The sequence below is a fragment of the Gorilla gorilla genome, chromosome 1 (assembly GCF_029281585.2).
Source record: "Gorilla gorilla gorilla isolate KB3781 chromosome 1, NHGRI_mGorGor1-v2.1_pri, whole genome shotgun sequence".
NCBI classification, from domain to species: Eukaryota; Metazoa; Chordata; class Mammalia; order Primates; family Hominidae; genus Gorilla; species Gorilla gorilla.
This window is the reverse complement of record NC_073224.2, coordinates 213,201,530-213,220,145: the sequence shown is the minus strand read 5'-3', so window position 1 is coordinate 213,220,145 and position 18,616 is coordinate 213,201,530. Positions and strand designations below refer to the sequence as shown.

Here is an 18,616-nt window from a genome sequence, read left to right as displayed (position 1 = left end):
ATTTTTTTGGTGGAAGCCTAGTCTGTCCTAAGATATTACTCCTGAGATCTAAGTGAGCCACGTGCAGCTGGCAGGAAGCTGAAAGCTGTTGGTTGGGAGAGGCCTTAATTTTTACACTTGCCCCTGCCTGGAATGCCCTATCACAGGGGAGGGTCCCATACTGGAACTGGATCAACAGCTGCCGCCTGTCCCTGGAATCACAGGAAGCGGAGGACGGGGTGCCTTTGTATAGGGAGCTCTGAAGCCAGACAATAGTTTGTGCTGGCGGGGCCATGTGGCGAGTCATGTGACCTGGGGCTGTTTTCTGCTGGGGTCCTTACCCATCTGTTCTCTCGGCTCTTTCTGGGTTATCAGGCGCCAGTCCAAGTCCTCCCAGGCAGCCAGCTTCATGGCCAGAGATTACGAGCACTAACCTTCCTGGCAGGGGCGGTGTGGCTTCGAGTTTATGCAGATTAGCCATGTGTTTCTCACTTCAAGGCGTTCCACAGGAAAAGCCTTTTCCTGTGTTTGGCTCTCAGTGGGCGGTTCCCAGCTTACTGTACTGGGACTCAGCAAGCAGCAGGCATGCACCAGAGGGATCACAGTACACTGGCCCCCCTCTCCATTCCACCTCCAATGCTACGTCACCACAACACAACCACTCGCGCTCTCATACTGTTGGTGTCATTCATTCGGTGCCAAGATTGCTTTAAAAAATTCCCTTGGCCCCAGTTCAAACAGGAGTACAGCTGGGATGTGTTAGATTTTAGGCAGTCTGCCCTCAATTTGAGATGAGTTATAAATAGCAGTGCCGACTTCCTTAACTACCGCTCTCTGAGGTAAAATGCAGGTTAATTACTGTGGGAATCAATTAGGGGGGTTCTTTTGGTTAAAGAGCCAGGGATGCATTTTTTTTATTGTTATTATTAAAAGTCATATAACAAATCTAGCCAGGAATAAATTGAAAGCACAAGGAGTAATAATACTTAAATGTCCAAAAGCCAAGGTTATAGCTCTAGGTTTACACTAGCCCCAGCTAGTTAGCATTTAGGATGATAAAATGAGTAGTGGTCAAGACTTCTCCTCTCTGATGGACACCTTTTTGGCAGCTCCTGGCCCAACCCTCTCTGTTCTTATTCTTGCTGGCCCTTGGCACTGTTGAGTACTAAATTTAGCTCCTTAGGGTTGCTGCCTGGTCACTTCTTTCTATATCCTTGGATTGGAACTGGAGCTTTCCTCAGTTGGACTTTTATTTAAATAAAATTATGAAGTTTCTCTTTCCTGGTGCCACTGCCACGTGGTGTGGTACATTTTTGTGAATGGTATATCTCTGCTTAGAAGTTTTGAGTTCTTGGCTCTGTCTTCTCTGCTCTCTCCTCGGTCATGGTCAGATGGAGAATTTGCAGCTATTTTAATCTGTGAGTTTCACAAAGTGGTTACTTTGGGTTATAAGACATTCAGCCCAGGTCTACCTTAAAAGTCTAGTCTGTTATTTCAGCAGTTTTTGGGGGTCATTTTGGTTTTCCTTGATGCAGTAAGAAGTAAGAGGTTCCAGTAGCCGACTAGTCTGGAGGGTCTTGTAATTCTATTGGCTTGGAGCAGGGGAACTCCCTATGGAAGGGGTCTGTCTGCTGGCTGTTTGTTCTGAATATATTCAGAAGGACAAGCTGCTAGGCGTTCTTGCCTTTGATGCCCCTAAACTGCATCTTTTGGTACATTTCACTTGGCAGGCAGTTTATAACATGGCCAGTGATCTGGAAGGAGGTGGTAAGTGGTAGATGGAGATGAGGAGTTTTCTTATGGCTGTTTCCCCCTTTTTTATTTTTATTTTTTATGAATGCAGGAGAGTATATAGCAGGGGGCCCGACTTTGCTGATCAAGGGGCAGCATTTTCCTCTCAATTATGTGTCTCTGTGGCAGAGCCTTTGCTTTTGAAGTGTAATCACAGTAATCTACTCCTGTGGTTTCCCATTGAAAGGATTTCCTCTGTCTTTCCCAGAGTGGAATCTCTGGCTTTTTGCAGCTAGGGTTTGGAGTTTCCATCCCCTGCCTTGTGCCTGCAGACTGCTGATACTGGCTTTTGTATCTTGCATGTAGGGATTTTTCTGGTCTGAAATTGCTACTTTCCAATAAAACTGATTAGTGAAGATTTAAGTCCCCTTCTCTGTTACGAGAGATTGGGAGATGGCATTTCATCTGTAACTGCAAATCACAAATATTTCACGATGGTTTTAAACGTCATAAGTGTGAGTTATGTCCCTGCCCACCTCCCCTTCTGATTTGAGCAGATGTCTAACTTTTACATGAGATCAGAATAATCTGATTGTTTGAACTGAATATATATTTAGTTTGCCAAATAAGCTGCATATTCTGTTGATCATAAGACTTTTGTGATGGGAGGGAGTCAAAAATCTGATGACCAGAAAAAGGAAGCATATTAATTTTATTTTTAGAATAAAAATTTCTTTGATGTACATTTACTTTTGGTCTACAAAGATTTCCTAAAGTTGAGGTGGGACATTCCTTGAACCCTTTATAGCCCTCATGTAAGTAGCTGTACTCAATTGGGAGCGCAGGCCTCCGTGTGAGAGAGGAAAAGGTGACTTGTCCTTAGCCTTTTGTTTTTAAGGAGTGTATACGAGGATGCCCCTGCAGTTCTGAAATTCTCTCTGGTATAAACTTTTTTTTTTTTTTTTTTTTGAGACAGAGTCCCACTCTGTTGCCCAGGCTGGAGTGCAGTGGCACAATCTCCACTCGCTGCAGCTTCTGCCTCCTGGGTTTAAGTGGTTCACCTGCCTCAGCCTGCTGAGTAGCTGGGATTAACAGGCGTGCGCCACCACGTCCGGCTAATTTTTGTATTTTAGTAGAGACGGGGTTTCACCATATTGGCCAGGCTGGTCTGGAACTCCGGACCTCAAGTGATTCACCTGCCTCAGTCTTCCAAAATGCTGGGATTTACAGGCATGAGTCACTGCGCCCAGCCTTGGGTTTGTTTTTTGTATTTTGTTTTTTTTTTTTTTTTTTTGAGACAGACTCTTGCTCTGCTGCCCAGGCTGGAGTGCAGTGGCTTGATCTCGGCTCGCTTCAGTCTTCGCCTCCCAGGTTCAAGTGATTCTCATACCTCAGCCTCCCGAGTAGCTGGGACTACAGGCATGTGCCGCCACACCCAGCTAACTTTTGTGTTTTTAGTAGAGATGAGGTTTTGCTATGTTAGGCAGGCTTGTCTCCCAATTTCTGGCCTCAAGTGATCCACCTGCCTTGGCCTCCCAAAGTGCTGGGATTACAGGCGTGAGACACTGCGCCCAGCCAGGTTATTCTTAAAGTGTGCTTGTTCTCCCTTGAATATTCTCATCCTTCTTTCTCATCTTTCACTTGAGTCCAACTTTTTTTCTACCTTCAAAGTCATAACCCCTGTGTTAGGGTTAGATTTAGGCTATGACCCTGGCTTTATGGCTAGATAGTTTGATTTGGGCTTTGTCCCCATAGTGTCTCCTACCCTTTTTTGGAATAGGACAGCATTGCACATTGAACAGTCACTGAGCCCAAGCTCTGTACTTTGGTATTTGGGAGAGCTTTGAAGATAAAACACCTGATCTCTGGCTTCCCAGAAGTTAGTCTTGAGAAATGCAATCAGTTAGTTGGAATAGTTAGCTGCAACTAAGTGTTAAATCTTAGGATGCTAACTGGATTTACAGTAGAGCATTTAGAAATGTTAGAGATCAAAGTGTACTGAAGATAGGGGAAGTGGCTTCATTTTGAAAGGTCAAGTTTCTGTTACTAGAAGCCACTGTGGACAGGAGGGCAGGGCAGGATGCCATTGCACAGAGCTGGGCATGTACAGTATGTGGGGAATCTTGGAGTGAGACTGAAAAAATGTGGAAAACTGGTTCACATTGTAGAGGGCTTTAGAGCCAAGTAAAAGCACTGTTTTATCATTACTGATAATCGCTACCATTTATTGGACATTTAAATACCAGGCACTGTGTGAAGTGTGTTATGTGCATTTAAAGAACTGATGTGTTCAAGGTAGGATGGTGAGAGAGGTAGGATTTGGACCCAAGTCTATTAAATTACTACACTATGCTCTATGTAATAATACTGTGCAGGATTTAGTAGTTAGGAAGTTTGGAACTATTATTGACCAGGGAGTGGTGGAAGTGATTTGGGAACAGCATTGTCCTAGAACTGCTCTAACATAATAAGCCACTAGCCACATGTAGTTATGTGAATTTAAATTAATTACATGTAAATAAAAATAAAAATTTAGTTCCTTTGTCATATTTCAAGTGTTGAATAGTTACCCATCACAGAAAATGTTATTGGCCAGTGCTTCTCTAGATCACTGGTTCTTAGCTAATAGTATACACCAGACTCATTCAAAGATCTTAAGGAGGTTGGAGAAGAGCACAAGCCCTTCCAGACCCAGTAAATTGGAATCTCTAGGGAGAGGCCTAGCCATTTGTGAAGCTTCACAGAAAATTCTAATCTGCAGCCCTGGTTAATAGCTACTGCTCTAGAAGCTCTATAGTAACCATGGTAATGACTGCCCCTCATGTTGTGGGGAGACCTAGACTGACAGAGATACCCAGAGCAGGCTGATCTCTTTGTTCAACAAAATAGTCTCTCCAGTTGGAGGCCACATGGACAGCAGCTGCAGTCTGTGATGAGATGAGGATCTCAGTGTGATATGTGGCATGATATGGCCATGTAAGCCCCCAAGCTCTTTACAGGAGAGAATGGTGATGTTTTGGCTCCATTGCCAGGTGTATTGGGGAGAACCATATGCTATTTATTAATTGTTGTTAAATTCGAACTTCCTAAGTAACCCTAAAATCTATGTAGCTCTAAAATTATGATAGGGAACATTATTGGAGCTTCTGATATGGATGAAAGACTTGGGCAAAAATTGTTCAGTTAGGATTGTTGGCAACAGTACTTTAATAATATTGACATGTAGTAGTGATTTGGGACACAGTTTTACTATGATTTTGTACAGTTTAGAAACATGGGGGAGGAGTATTCCCATCATCACTCACCAATTTAGCTGAGATTTCAGATATAGCCTAAGAAATAACTCTGCTTCTCTTTTTTCCCTTTGATATTAAGAAGAACAGCCTCTGTGGCTTATTGTCTTACCTGTTTTCTTTCATGAAAGCTCTACTTCCTCTACTATAAAACACTTCATAGCATTATTAAAAAATAAACACGTACAGAGAACGAATTGTTTGGATGTCCCCTTCCTTTATTTTGGAGGTTTTGTTGTTGTTTAAGGTCTTAACAGCTTAAATTATAGAATAGCTTATTAATTATTGAATAATAGAACTGGAAGGAACCCTAGGGATAACCTAGATCAGTCCTGGGAGGTGGGTTCTAGCAGTCTGTTTTAACAAGCCTTTCAAGTGATTCTGATGCATGCTAAAATCAATGAACCACTGAACTCCTTCATGTGACGGTTAGTGATAGGCCTAGAGTATCAGTATCTATTTCACCCCCAATGTAAGAGCTAGTTTTTAAGTTTTATATCAGACCCATGCCTACTCTCCATCTTGTGTGTGTCTTAAAGGTGCTTAGAGAAACTTCCCCCTCCCCGCACACCACCAATAGATATAGGTAGATATTTCTGGCAGGGGAGAGTGTGCTCTGGAGTGCCAGTAGGATAAAGGCATATCAAAAAGTGAATGAGCTGATTGAACCTGTTGCTCCACAAAGAGCTGGAAAGAAAGCTGTTGCATCAAATACCTGTGAATTGAATTTTGAGCTTTCATTATTGGTGCTAGCTGTACCTCTCTGTCTTCTTGCTCTTTTTTTTTTTAACTTCCATGACAGCCTACCATTGAATCTTCTTGTCTCTCAAAGAGACAAAAGTTCTGTTTTTCTTATATCTTCAAGCTCTTGAATATTAAAGGAAATGAGCTTTTCAGTTGAGATGCACAAGGCTCTTAATTCAGAGTTCCCATTCCCTCAGCTGTCACTTAGCTTCTTTGCTTATTTGGAAGAAAGCATAAATTTAACTGTGCCATAGTGCAAATAGGCTATAGATGTGTAAGGAGAGTTTCCACTATTGGAAGAATAGAAACATCTAGATGTTTGTGTATTTGAATTCCCCGTCATGGCATTGAAGCATCAATTTTGGTGTGTAACAAGGTGATGGCAGTGCATAGCAGCACCGTCCTCTACCAACTGAAGGGCCTTTGTTTATACCCGGCCTGTCCCTTGGATCTCAAGCAGTACCACAGTTACAAAGTAGTTTTTAGCTTACAACATGTTTTCACAAATAGGTGGTATTTTCATTTTTCAAATGACAAAATTACGGTTCTGAGGCGGGTCAGTTGACTTAAAGGTTACTAGGTTGGTCTCATTGCTCTTTCAAAGTAACTGTATTTCTTTGTAGCATACAGACTAAAAAAACCTGTGTACTTGGGTTATATATTCAGTGGCCAGAGGCCATCAAAGCTCAGGTTAACGAAATGCTCTTTATTTTGTAGCCATCCAGTCCAATGGATCAGATGGGCAAGATGAGACCTCAGCCATATGGCGGGACTAACCCATACTCGCAGCAACAGGGACCTCCGTCAGGACCGCAGCAAGGACATGGGTACCCAGGGCAGCCATATGGGTCCCAGACCCCGCAGCGGTACCCGATGACCATGCAGGGCCGGGCGCAGAGTGCCATGGGCGGCCTCTCTTATACACAGCAGGTAGATGGTGATTGTGATTACCTTGACCCTTGTTGCTGTCCAAAATCTGATCTGTGAGCTATAGAATCAGAATGTATCCTTGGCTTCCAAGCCTCTTGACAGGAATGTAGACCTGTTGGCTCAGTTAATTACAGAGTGCTACTAACAAAGCCAAAGCTATAGGCACCGTTCCATGTGTGCTCCAAGGAAAACTACTTACTCCCTGGTCACAGGTACATATCTCTTTTTCTCTTGACCTGACTGGCCAGCTTATACCTAGTGAGTGGTGATCTCTGAATGAGATGGGATGAAAAGCAGTGGCTGAACACGTAGGCACTGCTACTATTAGGAAAACCATTCATATCATGTGCCCTGGGGACGGAAGAGGCCCTTTATGCTTCTGAATACCTTTAACATATCTGCCTTCTGGTTCAAAATGAATGTGACTGGGAGTAGAAGAAAAGGGGAAGATTAAACAGAAAAGATGTTAACAGCATTGATACAAATGTTAAGATTTCCCCTTATCCATCTCCTTTTGTCGAACCATTCACATCATTATCTCTTTATTGTCATTTTTGTATTGACAAAGTTTTCTATCATTTATCTTTGAGTGATACTCATACTGAAAATAGGGAGAGAATATAAAACAAATTTTACTTCTAAGACTTTAAAGCAAAGTACACCTTTAATATAGAAAATTGTCTCTTTTTTCCAATAGAGGAGAGATGAGGTAATTTTATTTTATTTTTTTATTTTTTTGCCTGCTTACTAAATATATCCCCAGTGCCTAAAATAGTGCCTGGTACAAGTAATTGAGTAGGCTGTCAAATTTTTTTTTTGAATGAAAACTAAATGAAAGAGAGAACCAAAGTAGCTTAGTGATTTGCACACTGTCTGAATTACTAAACCCTAGGTTTTCAGTTGGTTGAGCCAGGCTGCTATTGACTATTCATTGTGGTTAGGGTACAGATTCCTAACACTTATAAAAACAGTCTAGGCCATGATAAAAAGAGTTAGGCTCACTGGTAGAAACAGCTGCTCTTAAACTTATGTTGCCCAAATAGTAAATAGTGTAAATTTTCAGTGGATAAATGTAGTCCACTTGTAAACAAACCACCTAAAAACCCAGCTTGGCTGTCCTTCCTGGCTCAGTTTAGGCAGGGTGAGAGAAAAACCCTGGGCCTCCTAAGTATGAGGCCTTGCATGCTTGCTTTCTATACTCATCATCAGTGCATAGCTTCTCACAAAACACTTCATCTTTCCTCATGCAGGAGAGTCAGTGCTAAAAGTATATTTTCCTTTCCTACAGATTCCTCCTTATGGACAACAAGGCCCCAGCGGGTATGGTCAACAGGGCCAGACTCCATATTACAACCAGCAAAGTCCTCACCCTCAGCAGCAGCAGCCACCCTACTCCCAGCAACCACCGTCCCAGACCCCTCATGCCCAACCTTCGTATCAGCAGCAGCCACAGTCTCAACCACCACAGCTCCAGTCCTCTCAGCCTCCATACTCCCAGCAGCCATCCCAGCCTCCACATCAGCAGTCCCCGGCTCCATACCCCTCCCAGCAGTCCACGACACAGCAGCACCCCCAGAGCCAGCCCCCCTACTCACAGCCACAGGCTCAGTCTCCTTACCAGCAGCAGCAACCTCAGCAGCCAGCACCCTCGACGCTCTCCCAGCAGGCTGCGTATCCTCAGCCCCAGTCTCAGCAGTCCCAGCAAACTGCCTATTCCCAGCAGCGCTTCCCTCCACCGCAGGTAAGATATCCCTGCCTCCTGCCCTTCCCTGTGTGTGACTACAGACAGCTTGGGGGTTAGTGTCATGAGAACTTTGCTGTACAGAGTGGTTCTCTAACGTGCACTTAAAGACCAATTAAACTCTGGGTAAACATGCTAACTGGATTGATTGAACTAATAAAGGCATAACCTCCTTAACTGCATAAAGACCTGTAGCTCTCCTTAATGATGAAGAAATAGGGCAATGGAAAGTTGCATAGATGGATAAGAAATTAAAGATAATGGGACTGGTTTTTTTATTTTATTTTATTTTATTTTATTTTGTAAATCAACATCAGAACTTCAGCATCCAAGTGAGTTGGTCTTTTTTCAAAACAGTCACTTTGAGAGGCAGTACTGTACATTCACTCCCAACTGCCATTCCATTCTGCTATCGCTCAAAATACTTGGATCCTTTCATTTGGAATTGCCACCAGAGCTGATACCACATTCTTTAGAATACTCTCAGTGGTGGCAAATCTTATTTTTTGTGGGTGGATTTTGTTTGGGGAAATAGCAAAAATTCATTTGGAGTTATGTCTGGTGAACAAGATGTAGGTAATAGAGCCTAAAATAGCATTTGGGGCTTTATTCTTGTGGAGCCCAAAGAAGAGAGATGACTGAGTGATGACAGGTCACTAAAAAGTTTATGTATTGGTGGCACTGTTGGAATAAATATCTCGTCCCAAGGTGATGTCTTTGAATGAAGCAGTACTCATTTTAATGCAGAGGTTCTAGCATGATTTTTTTGTGGTTTCATTGGTCTCATTCCTTGATAAATTTAACTTGAAGTTGGCCAGACATTAGCATTTAACCCCAAGAAACAGCCCTCTGTAGGCAGCAATAAATGGATGACAATTCTGTCAGAAAGAGTCCACTGTTGACATTCTTACGAGTCACGGCTTGGATTTTTCTGGCCTTCACATAATACTTTTCGCAACTGGGCTTTCTCTCACACTCATGAGAGACAGTCCCATAACCCTTTCACAGTGAAGTAAGCTTGCCTGGTTTATCAATACCAGGCCATCACAGCTTTTGTTTTTCTTGTTGTAGGAGCTATCTCAAGATTCATTTGGGTCTCAGGCATCCTCAGCCCCCTCAATGACCTCCAGTAAGGGAGGGCAAGAAGATATGAACCTGAGCCTTCAGTCAAGACCCTCCAGCTTGCCTGTGAGTATTTCTGCACCTTCTGAAAGGTGATAGGGGCAGAGAGGAAACCAATGCAAACTAGTTAGTTTCTGGTTTGAAGTTTAGCTAATTTTGACCTAAATGAATAAGTTATTTCTTGAATTCAAGGAACTTAAAGGCTGACTTGTAGATGTCTATTCTGTCTCCCTGCCCAGGGAATAGGTTTGTGATCTGTTTAGTTTGTTTTTGTCTTTTTAAGTCTTGTGCTTTTAGACATGGACCCACATGAGGGGCAGAGAAGATGGAGATATCAGAAGCACTGTCTGCTCTCCATCAAAGTTGAGAAAAATATCAGTTTCTTGACTTTACTCTTACAGGCTTAATTTTTAGGTTTTTGGCTTAATGTTTAGCTATAAGGTAGGACCCTGGAGTAATTCGCATGCATTGTCACATTGAGCGTGGCTGGAGCAAAAGCAGTTTTTCTGGTGGTGATTTTGTGTGAATACTTTTTTTTTTTTTTTTTGGTAGAGTACTTGATGCCCAGGTGCTTAGTTATGGAATCAGGTACTTATTTATGGGATGGACTGACCATATCCTGAGAAAGGCAGTATAGTCTAGTGATTAAGAACTTGGGCTCTAGAGCCAGAGTTCCTGGCTCTAGCTTCTGCCACCAACTCTGTTTCATAGGGGTGGTGGTGAACATTAAATAGGTTACTAGAGAGTGCACACGAGCACTGCACATTGTAGGCACTCCATAAATGTCAGCCTTTGTAATCATCGCCTCAGAGGGCATTGGGACTGTGCTTTATACCTGAAAGGCAGTTAACACCATACTAGGTGGTTGTAGGAACCTTAACTGTTAGTCTTAGCTCTGTGGGCAAGTTACTCAGCCTCTGAAAGTTAATCTGCTGGGCACAGAAATAAAATAGGCTACTCTGAAATCTAGTCATCTAGTAAGATGGTGGGTAGCAAACCCACCATGAGAAATCCTGCTTCAGTTAGGAAATGGAAATTCAGCCACATACCCAGATAAGAATCTTTTGGAATTTTGACTCTACTTGGATGTAAAGCATGTGTCTTCATTTATTCTGACCTGAGAGAAATGGTTTCAGGATCTCTAAGAAATAGGCAGAAGGCGGGAACTCTCTTCATCGTGAAGCCTCCCATGGATTCCCCTGAAGGTCTCTGAGACACCTCAATAGGGCAAGGTCTGCAGAGTCCCTTAGTACCTGGTGTTCAGGCTTCTGAGGCCAGAATGCAGATAGGACGTCTGAGACTGTTGACTTTCTCAACTGAGGAATTGGGGGAAGGAAGTGCCTTAATAAAGTGATCACTCTTTGTTCCCTTCTCATTAGTGTCTGTTGCAATCCTTTTCTGCATCCTGAACTTCATTGGAATGTGCTTTTTAACCTGATTCAGTCAGAATGTGTAACCACTCCCTCATCATCTGTGGTCTGTGGCTAAATCTGGGTGAGGTGCTATTGTGTCAAGAACCCAAATCGGTGGATTTCTGTCAGTGCTGTAAGTTGCTTCATTCCAAAAAGTTTTTGCTTGCTTCTGGTGACCTTTTGATAGATCTGTATTTGGCTTTTTTTTTTTTTTTTTTTTTTTGGTCCTGAGAAGGCTCGTATCCAGAGATGCTACATGCCTTGTAAGGGTTGGGAATCTTAAGAACTTCTTATCTGACCCACTGAAGTGAAGGTGAAGGTGTTGGCAGCCTTTTAGGCCCAGGGGATGGTTGTTCCTGGGAAGGCTATCACAAGGAACATTCCCAAGTTTGGGCTTTTTCTAAAGATTCATCCAAATGGGTCATTTGCTCAGTGGTAGAAGCTCCATGTGGGAGGTAAGCTGGCTGGGTTATTGGCATCTTGTTTTTTGAATTGCTTTTTATCCCTTTGCTACTTGGGCAGGCATCAAAAAGTCGTTATTCTTTGAAATTTTGGTTTGATGCCAGATTAGCCTACGCAGGCTAGGAAGCAGCCCCATCTGAAGAAATGACAAGTTGGATTCCCTACAAGAGCCCTCTCCTTTCTTAACCAGTTGTGTTAAAGGATCCCTAGGTTTGCAAGTGCATCGCTTCACTAAACAAATGTTTATGAGGTACCTATTGGCACCAGAGCAGATTCCAGGCTGGCTGGAGAGCAGCCCCTCAGATTTCACATTGCTCTCCTTACTCATTCACGTTACCTTCCTGGCCCTAAAGGCATTGTGATTGTGACCCTTGAATATTACAAAAATTAAATTTTGAGGAGTCTGTGCTCAGTTATTGATGCCAAGCCATTTGGGTGCTATTATCCTGATCATGTTATCCCTATATTTAAACCTCTCAATTATTTTTTTGTTAATCTTAGGATAAAATCCAGGATTTTTTTTTTTTTTTAATGAGAGAGAGAGTTTCACACTCTTGTTGCCCAGGCTGGAGTGCAATGGCACGATCTTGGTTCACTGCAGCCTCCACCTCCTGGGTTCAAGTGATTCTTCTGCCTCAGTCTCCTGAGTAGCTGGGTTTACAGGTGCTCGCCACTACGCCCAACTTATTTATTTATTTATTTATTTATTTATTTATTTATTTATTTATTTATTTATTTTTGGATACTGAGTCTCAATCTGTTGCCCAGGCTGGAGTGCAATGGCACGATCTCAGCTCACTGCAACCTCAGCCTCCCAGGTTGAAGTGATTCTCCTGCCTCAGCCTGCCGAGTAGCTGGGATTACAGGCGCCCTCTACCACGCCCACGTAATTTTTGTATTTTTATTAGAGACGAGTTTCACCAGGTTGGCCAGGCTGGTCTCAAACTCCTGATCTCAGGTGATCCACCTGCCTTGGCCTCCCAAGGTGCTGGGATTATAGGCGTGAGCCACCTCACCCGGCCTAAAATCCAGAATCTTTAATGTTAGACATCAGAAACACAGATTGCTGTTCCCTCTCAGCTCCCATCCCCTCTGTCTTTCTCATTCAGTAGGTCTGGAGTGGGGCCCAAGAATGTGCATTTCTAACAAGTTCCTCTGTGATTCTGTTGCTGCTAGACCAGGGATGGCACTTTGAGAACCTCTACTTTATTCTTTTTTCTCTGCCTTGCTCTTGGCTTTCTTTCAGTTTCTCTAAGGCACCATATGCTATTTTTTGCTTTCAGACCTTTGCACACACCCTTCCCTTTGCCTCATACTTTTCCCCTCAACTCCTCCTGTTCATCTTTCAGACTATATCTTAAAGATTGTTCCTTCAGAAAACTACTACCTAATCAAGCTTCAAGACGCAGCTTAAATAACTTCTATGATGACTTCATTGACTAAAGGCCATTGTTATTTTACCTTTAAAAAAAAGGCTGGGCGTGGTGGCTCACGCCTGTAATCCCAGCACTTTGGGAGGCCAAGGTGGGCAGATCACGAGGTCAGGAGATCGAGACCATCCTGGCAACCATGGTGAAACCCTGTCTCTACTAAAAATATAAAAAATTAGCCAGGTATGGCAGCGGGTACCTGTAGTCCCAGCTATTCGGGAGGCAGAGGCAAGAGAATCACTTTAGAACCTGGGAGGCGGAGGTTGCATTGAGCGGAGATCACACCAGTGCACTCCAGTCTGGTCGACAGAGTGAACTCCATCTCAAAAAAAAAAAAAAAAAAGTATAGCTGGGCGCGGTGGCTCACACCTGTAATCCCAGCACTTTGGGAGGCCGAGGTTGGCGGATCACAAGGTCAGGAGTTCGAGACCAGCCTGGCCAATATGGTGAAACCCTGTCTCTACTAAAAAATACAAAAATTAGCTGGGCGTGGTGGCGGGCACCTGTAGTCCCAGATACTCAGGAGGCTGAGGCAGGAGAATTGCTTGAACCCGGGAGGCGGAGATTGCAGTGAGCCAAGATTGTGCCACTGCATTCCAGCCTGAGTGACAGAGGGAGACTCTGTCTCAAAAAAAAGACTGGGCACAGTGGCTCGGGAGGCCGAGGTGGGCAAATCGCCTGAGGTCTGGAGTTCGAGACCAGCCTGACCAACATGGAGAAACCCCGTCTCTACTAAAAATACAAAATTAGCCAGGCGTGGTGGTGCATACCTGTAATCCCATCTACTCGGGAGGCTGAGGCAGGAGAATTGCTTCAATCCAGGAGGCAGAGGTTGCAGTGAGCCAAGATCATGCCATTGCACTCCAGCCTGGGCAACAAGAGTGAAACTCTGTCTCAAAAAAAAAAAAAAAAAAAAAAAACCCTGCACAATATATAAGGCCTACAAAAACTATAAAGAACAGTTCAGTACCTGAGTACCCATCTGTAGAAATCAAGCCTTGCTAACACAGGTAAAACTTTATATAGCTCTCTGGGATCACTTATCCCTCTTGGTAAGCCACCATCCTGTATTTGACAGAGCATTTTGCCAATGCCCTCTACCTGTGCTTACTTTTTTTTGTTTGTTTGTTTTGAGATGGGGGTCTCTCTGTCACCCAGGCTGGAGTGTAGGGGTTCAGTCTCGGCTCACTGCAGTCTCCACCTCCCCAGGTTCAGGTGATCCTCCCACCTCAGCCTCCTGAGTAGCTGGGACTACAGGTGTGAGTCAACATGCCCAGCTAATTTTTGGACTTTTTAGTAGAGATGGGGTTTCACGATGTTGCCCAGGCTGGTCTTGAATTCCTGAGCTCAAGCAGTCTGCCCGCCTTGGCTTCCCAAAGTGGTGGGATTATAGGCATGCACCACCTTGCCTGTCCTGACTCTACTTACTTAAATGGTAAGCTCCTGGAAGGCAGGCACTGTGTTATTGACCTCTGTGCCCCCAGTACCTATCATGTGATGCCCAAGACCAGTGGTTCTCTACTGTATCTGCATGTTAGAATTACCCGGGGGAGTGTATTATCTTTAAAAATTAATGCCCAGGCCCGAGCACGGTGCCTCACGCTTGTAATCCCGGCACTCTGGGAGGCTGAGGTGGGCGGATCACCTGAGGTCGAGAGTTTGAGACCAGCCTGACCAACATGAAGAAACACCATCTCTACTAAAAATACAAAATTAGCTGGGCATGGTGGCACATGCCTGTAATCCCAGCTACTAGGGAGGCTGAGGCAGGAGAATCGCTTGAACCTGGGAGGCAGAGGTTGCGGTGAGCCAAGATGGTGCCATTACACTCCAGCCTGGGCTACAAGAGCGAAACTCCGTCTCAAAAAAAAAAAAGAAAAAATTAATGCCCAGAGTTCACAGAGTTCTGATTTGTTTGATGTGGGGTTTGGGCATTGGTGTGGTTAGCAGCTGTCCCAGGTGAATCCCGTTTTGCAGGTAGAGATCTATTCCAGACTGTATGAGGTTCCTTTGCTATAGTAAACTTTTTTTTTTTTTTTTTTTTTTTTGAGATGGAGTCTCACTCTGTCACCCAGGCTGGAGTGCAGTGGCACAATCGCAGTTCACAACATCTTCTGCCTCCCGGGTTCAAATGATTCTCCTGCCTCAGCCTCCCAGGTAGCTGGAATTACAGACGCCTGCTACCACACCCGGCTAATTTGTGTATTTTTAATAGAGACGAGGTTTCACTATGTTGGCCAGACTGGTCTCGAACTCCTGACCTAGGTGATCCACCCGCCTCGGCCTTCCAAGGTGCTGGGATTACAGGCATGAGCCACGGTGCCCAGCCTATAGTAAATTCTCAGCACCCATACTTCTTGTTAGTACTTATCTCAAGTGTAATTTAAATTACTTATTTAATGCAAGTTCATTGAGGACTGACTTGCTGTCTTGCTTATTGCCATAGTGCCTGGCATCTGGTTGCTTATTGCCATAGTGCCTGGCATATAGTAGGCTCCAACTTATTGAATAGACAAACCTGAGCAGCGTCCATTATAGTGCTCATTCAGGAAGTATACATCTGACAGGAGCAGCTTGACTGTATTACCAGAGTCTTGCTCTGTCACCCAGGCTGGAGGGCAGTGGCATGATCTTGGCTCACTGCAGCCTCCGCCTCCCGGGTTCCAGCGATTCTCCTACCTCAGCCTCTTGAGTAGCTGGGATTACAGGTGTGCGCCACCACTCCCGGCTAGTTTTTGTATTTTTAGTAGAGACAGGGTTTCACCACGTTGGCCAGGCTGGTTTTGAACTCCTGACCTCAAGTGATCCACCCACCTCAGCCTCCCAAAGTGCTGGGATTATAGGCGTCAGCCACTGTGCCCAGCTTCTGTAACTTTTCTTTTGTTTTTTTTGTTTTTTGTTTTTTTTTTTGAGACGGGAGTCTCTGTTGCCCGGGCTGGAGTGCTGGAGTACAGTGGTGCCATCTGGGCTCACTGCAAGCTCCGCCTCCCGGGTTCAAGCAATTCTCTGCCTCAGCCTCCTGAGTAGCTGGGATTACGGGCACCCACCACCACGCCTGGCTAATTTTTTTGTATTTTTAGTAGAGATGGGGTTTCACCATCTTGGCCAGGCTGGTCTTGAACTCCTGACCTTGTGATCCACCCACCTCGGCCTCCCAAAGTGCTGGGATTACAGGCATGAGCCACTGCGCCCGGCCCAGCTTCTGTAACTTTTCTTACTGAGACACATTTGTAAATTTACATTTTGGTCTTGAAAGTATACCTAGGATAAAGTAATGGAAAATGGATACAGGATTGAAAGCTGTGATCTGAAGAGGTTAGCTAGTGCTTCACAAACTTTAGCAAGTGTTAAGAATCACCTGAATTACTGCCTCTACCTGAGAAATTCTGATTCAGTAGGTATGGGCTGGGAACCTAAGAATTTGCATTTCTAACAAGCTCTGAAGTGGTACAGATGCTGCCAGTTCAGAAGACCACAATTGGAATGAGACTGAAGTAGGTAGTAACCTTTTGAAAAGGGAAGGAAAAAGAAGTACTAGACTAGGAAGCCACAGCAGTAACTAGAATAATAGTGGTGATTTACACTATAGTTTGACTCTTGATTATTTGGAAGGCACACTGTGGGTTAAGAATGGTAGAAAGAAAAGAGACTTGAAAGAAACTAGACTTCCTGTAGCTGTGGCCTCAGTGCAGTTTATTCCTGGGTAACGGAGCCCTTGCCCTGCCAGTACCACCCTGGGAGCTCCTCTGCTCTGTGGTGCTCATCACTGGATCCCTTCCTTTAGTGGGGCCGAACTTAGTTGGTCACCAAATCTTAGTCTACCACAGAAATGGTTTTTGCTTTTGAATCTGGTTTCCCCTCTCTTTCTCCACTGCCTTTTGTTTTTTCGGGTCCCTGTTATCTCTCACCTGGTGTCTTGCCACAAACTTCTGACTGTTCTGTTTCTTTTCTTCCTCTTTTCTTTCCAAGTCTGTCCTCAGCATAATCACCAGAGTGATCATCTAAAAAACAAACAAACAAAAAAAAAACACCTGGCCAAGTTATGTTAATGCTTTAAAACCTGGCTACGTGTTGTCTGTAGATTTAAGTCCAAGTGTGACATATAAGTAAATTTTTTTGGAATCTGGAGGATGAGGAGAGATATAGGTAAGTTTCCTGTCCCTAGAGTAAAACCTGGCACACTTTTTGCTGTGGGTGTTATGTAGAAGACAAACAGACATTTGACGAGGGTTGAACTTGTGTGACTTCTGAGGTCATTTGAACTCTTGGGTCCGTGATTCCGAATATGATACGATGATTCCTAAAGGATCCTCCTGTGTTTCATTAGTAAAATAGACATAAAACAGAAGACCATGTGCCTGTATGTTATAATGAGTGCTGTCAGAGTTTGGTGAAGTCACTGATCCATTTATGTCTCAATAGTTGAAGGAAGAAGTCATGTTGAAGTTCAGTCAGTATGAGCTAGATGTGGATGTATTTAAGTGGTTACAAAGGGAAAGTCCAGCTTGAACAGAGGCCATGCAGGGATGGGGATGAGGTGCAGTATAGATACTTGGGGGCTGGTCAGCTTCCAGGGTTGGGAAGTAACAGGAAGGAAAGCTAGATCACAGGGATCCTGCTGAGCTTAAGCCATTTAGATCTGATCTTATGGCCTTGCAGATAGGTAACTGGGGCAATCATGTGATAAAACTAATGTTTTACAAAAATGATCCATTAGTTTGTAGTATGCTTTGAAAACGGGAGAGTCTTAAAGCAGTGGAATAAGTTAAACCGTAGAACTGCTTCTGGCAAGAGGTATGGAGTTCTGGTCCTTCTGTCTCATTTGCATAGCCACCTGCTCCCACATGTGGAACATGCAGGAAAGAATACAGGACTGAGAATAAGTGGGTTCTATGTGGTGGAATATTTAAAGATTTTGATTGACTGGTGGGCAGGGGGAGTCTTCATTTTTGAGGAAAAGTTAAATTCCATATTTATTTTGTGGAATATAATATAGTAAGATTTCTGAAAACAAATGTCCAGTTTCTAGTTGGAGATAAGAAACTGAAACTTGGGTAAGACCTGAGTCTGGATACAAGTTTGCGAGTTATCTGTGTGGTAGTTAATAGTTAAACCATGGAATGAAACAGGCCTCCTAAACTGGAGTTTAGAGATAGAAGCCAGATGGAGCTCTGGACGATGCCGGAGGCCATCAGGTAGAAGCAGCCAACAGAGTTGGAGAGATCGGAGAAGGACCAGGATTGTGTAATATTTCTGGAAGCCAAGGGAGGAGGGACGAAGTCAAATTTATATTTCAAAGAAAATAGGTAGTTGGGTTTGTCATAAAGCATTTTATTGGGATCCTTTTTAGATAAGGAAAAGGCCTGATTTCTGAGGGCTTGAGAAAAGGAAATGAGCAAGGGAAAGGGAAAGAGCACTCTTGAAATGCACTGAGAAAAAGGAGAGTCTGGCTGAATCAGTCCAATTCCTCCGCTTCATCCCAAAGACCCGCATGTGTATAAGGCAGATGGAAGAGGGAAAAGTGAAGGTGCTGGCAGAATATTAGGAGGGTATAAACAGGCACATCTTTCTGGAGTTGTGAGAAAAAGGAATCAAAGGCATCCACTGGATTAATTTCTAAGGGACGCTATACCCTTGGCTGAAAAAAAGGTAATCTTAAAGACTGTTGTTGAAGATTGGATCATACTCATTTCCTCAGGTTAGGTAGGAGTGAATGTTATTGATATCAGGAGGGAGGTGGAGAACAGAATTAGGATTTGTAATGTCTATCAA

The 18,616-nt window shown here is 43.8% G+C and overlaps 1 protein-coding gene across 4 annotated transcripts in view; it reads left to right on the top strand.

Annotated features, from left to right (window-relative positions):
- ARID1A (AT-rich interaction domain 1A) overlaps window positions 1-18,616 on the top strand; it is an 89,510-nt gene that overhangs the window by 26,889 nt on the left and 44,005 nt on the right. For all 4 annotated transcript variants that reach the window (XM_063701358.1, XM_019013361.4, XM_019013368.4 and 1 more), the window contains exons 2-4: window positions 6,465-6,677; window positions 7,966-8,418; window positions 9,490-9,606. In XM_063701358.1, coding sequence (XP_063557428.1) covers window positions 6,465-6,677; window positions 7,966-8,418; window positions 9,490-9,606 — 783 coding nt within the window. The remainder of the gene's footprint in view (window positions 1-6,464; window positions 6,678-7,965; window positions 8,419-9,489; window positions 9,607-18,616) is intronic.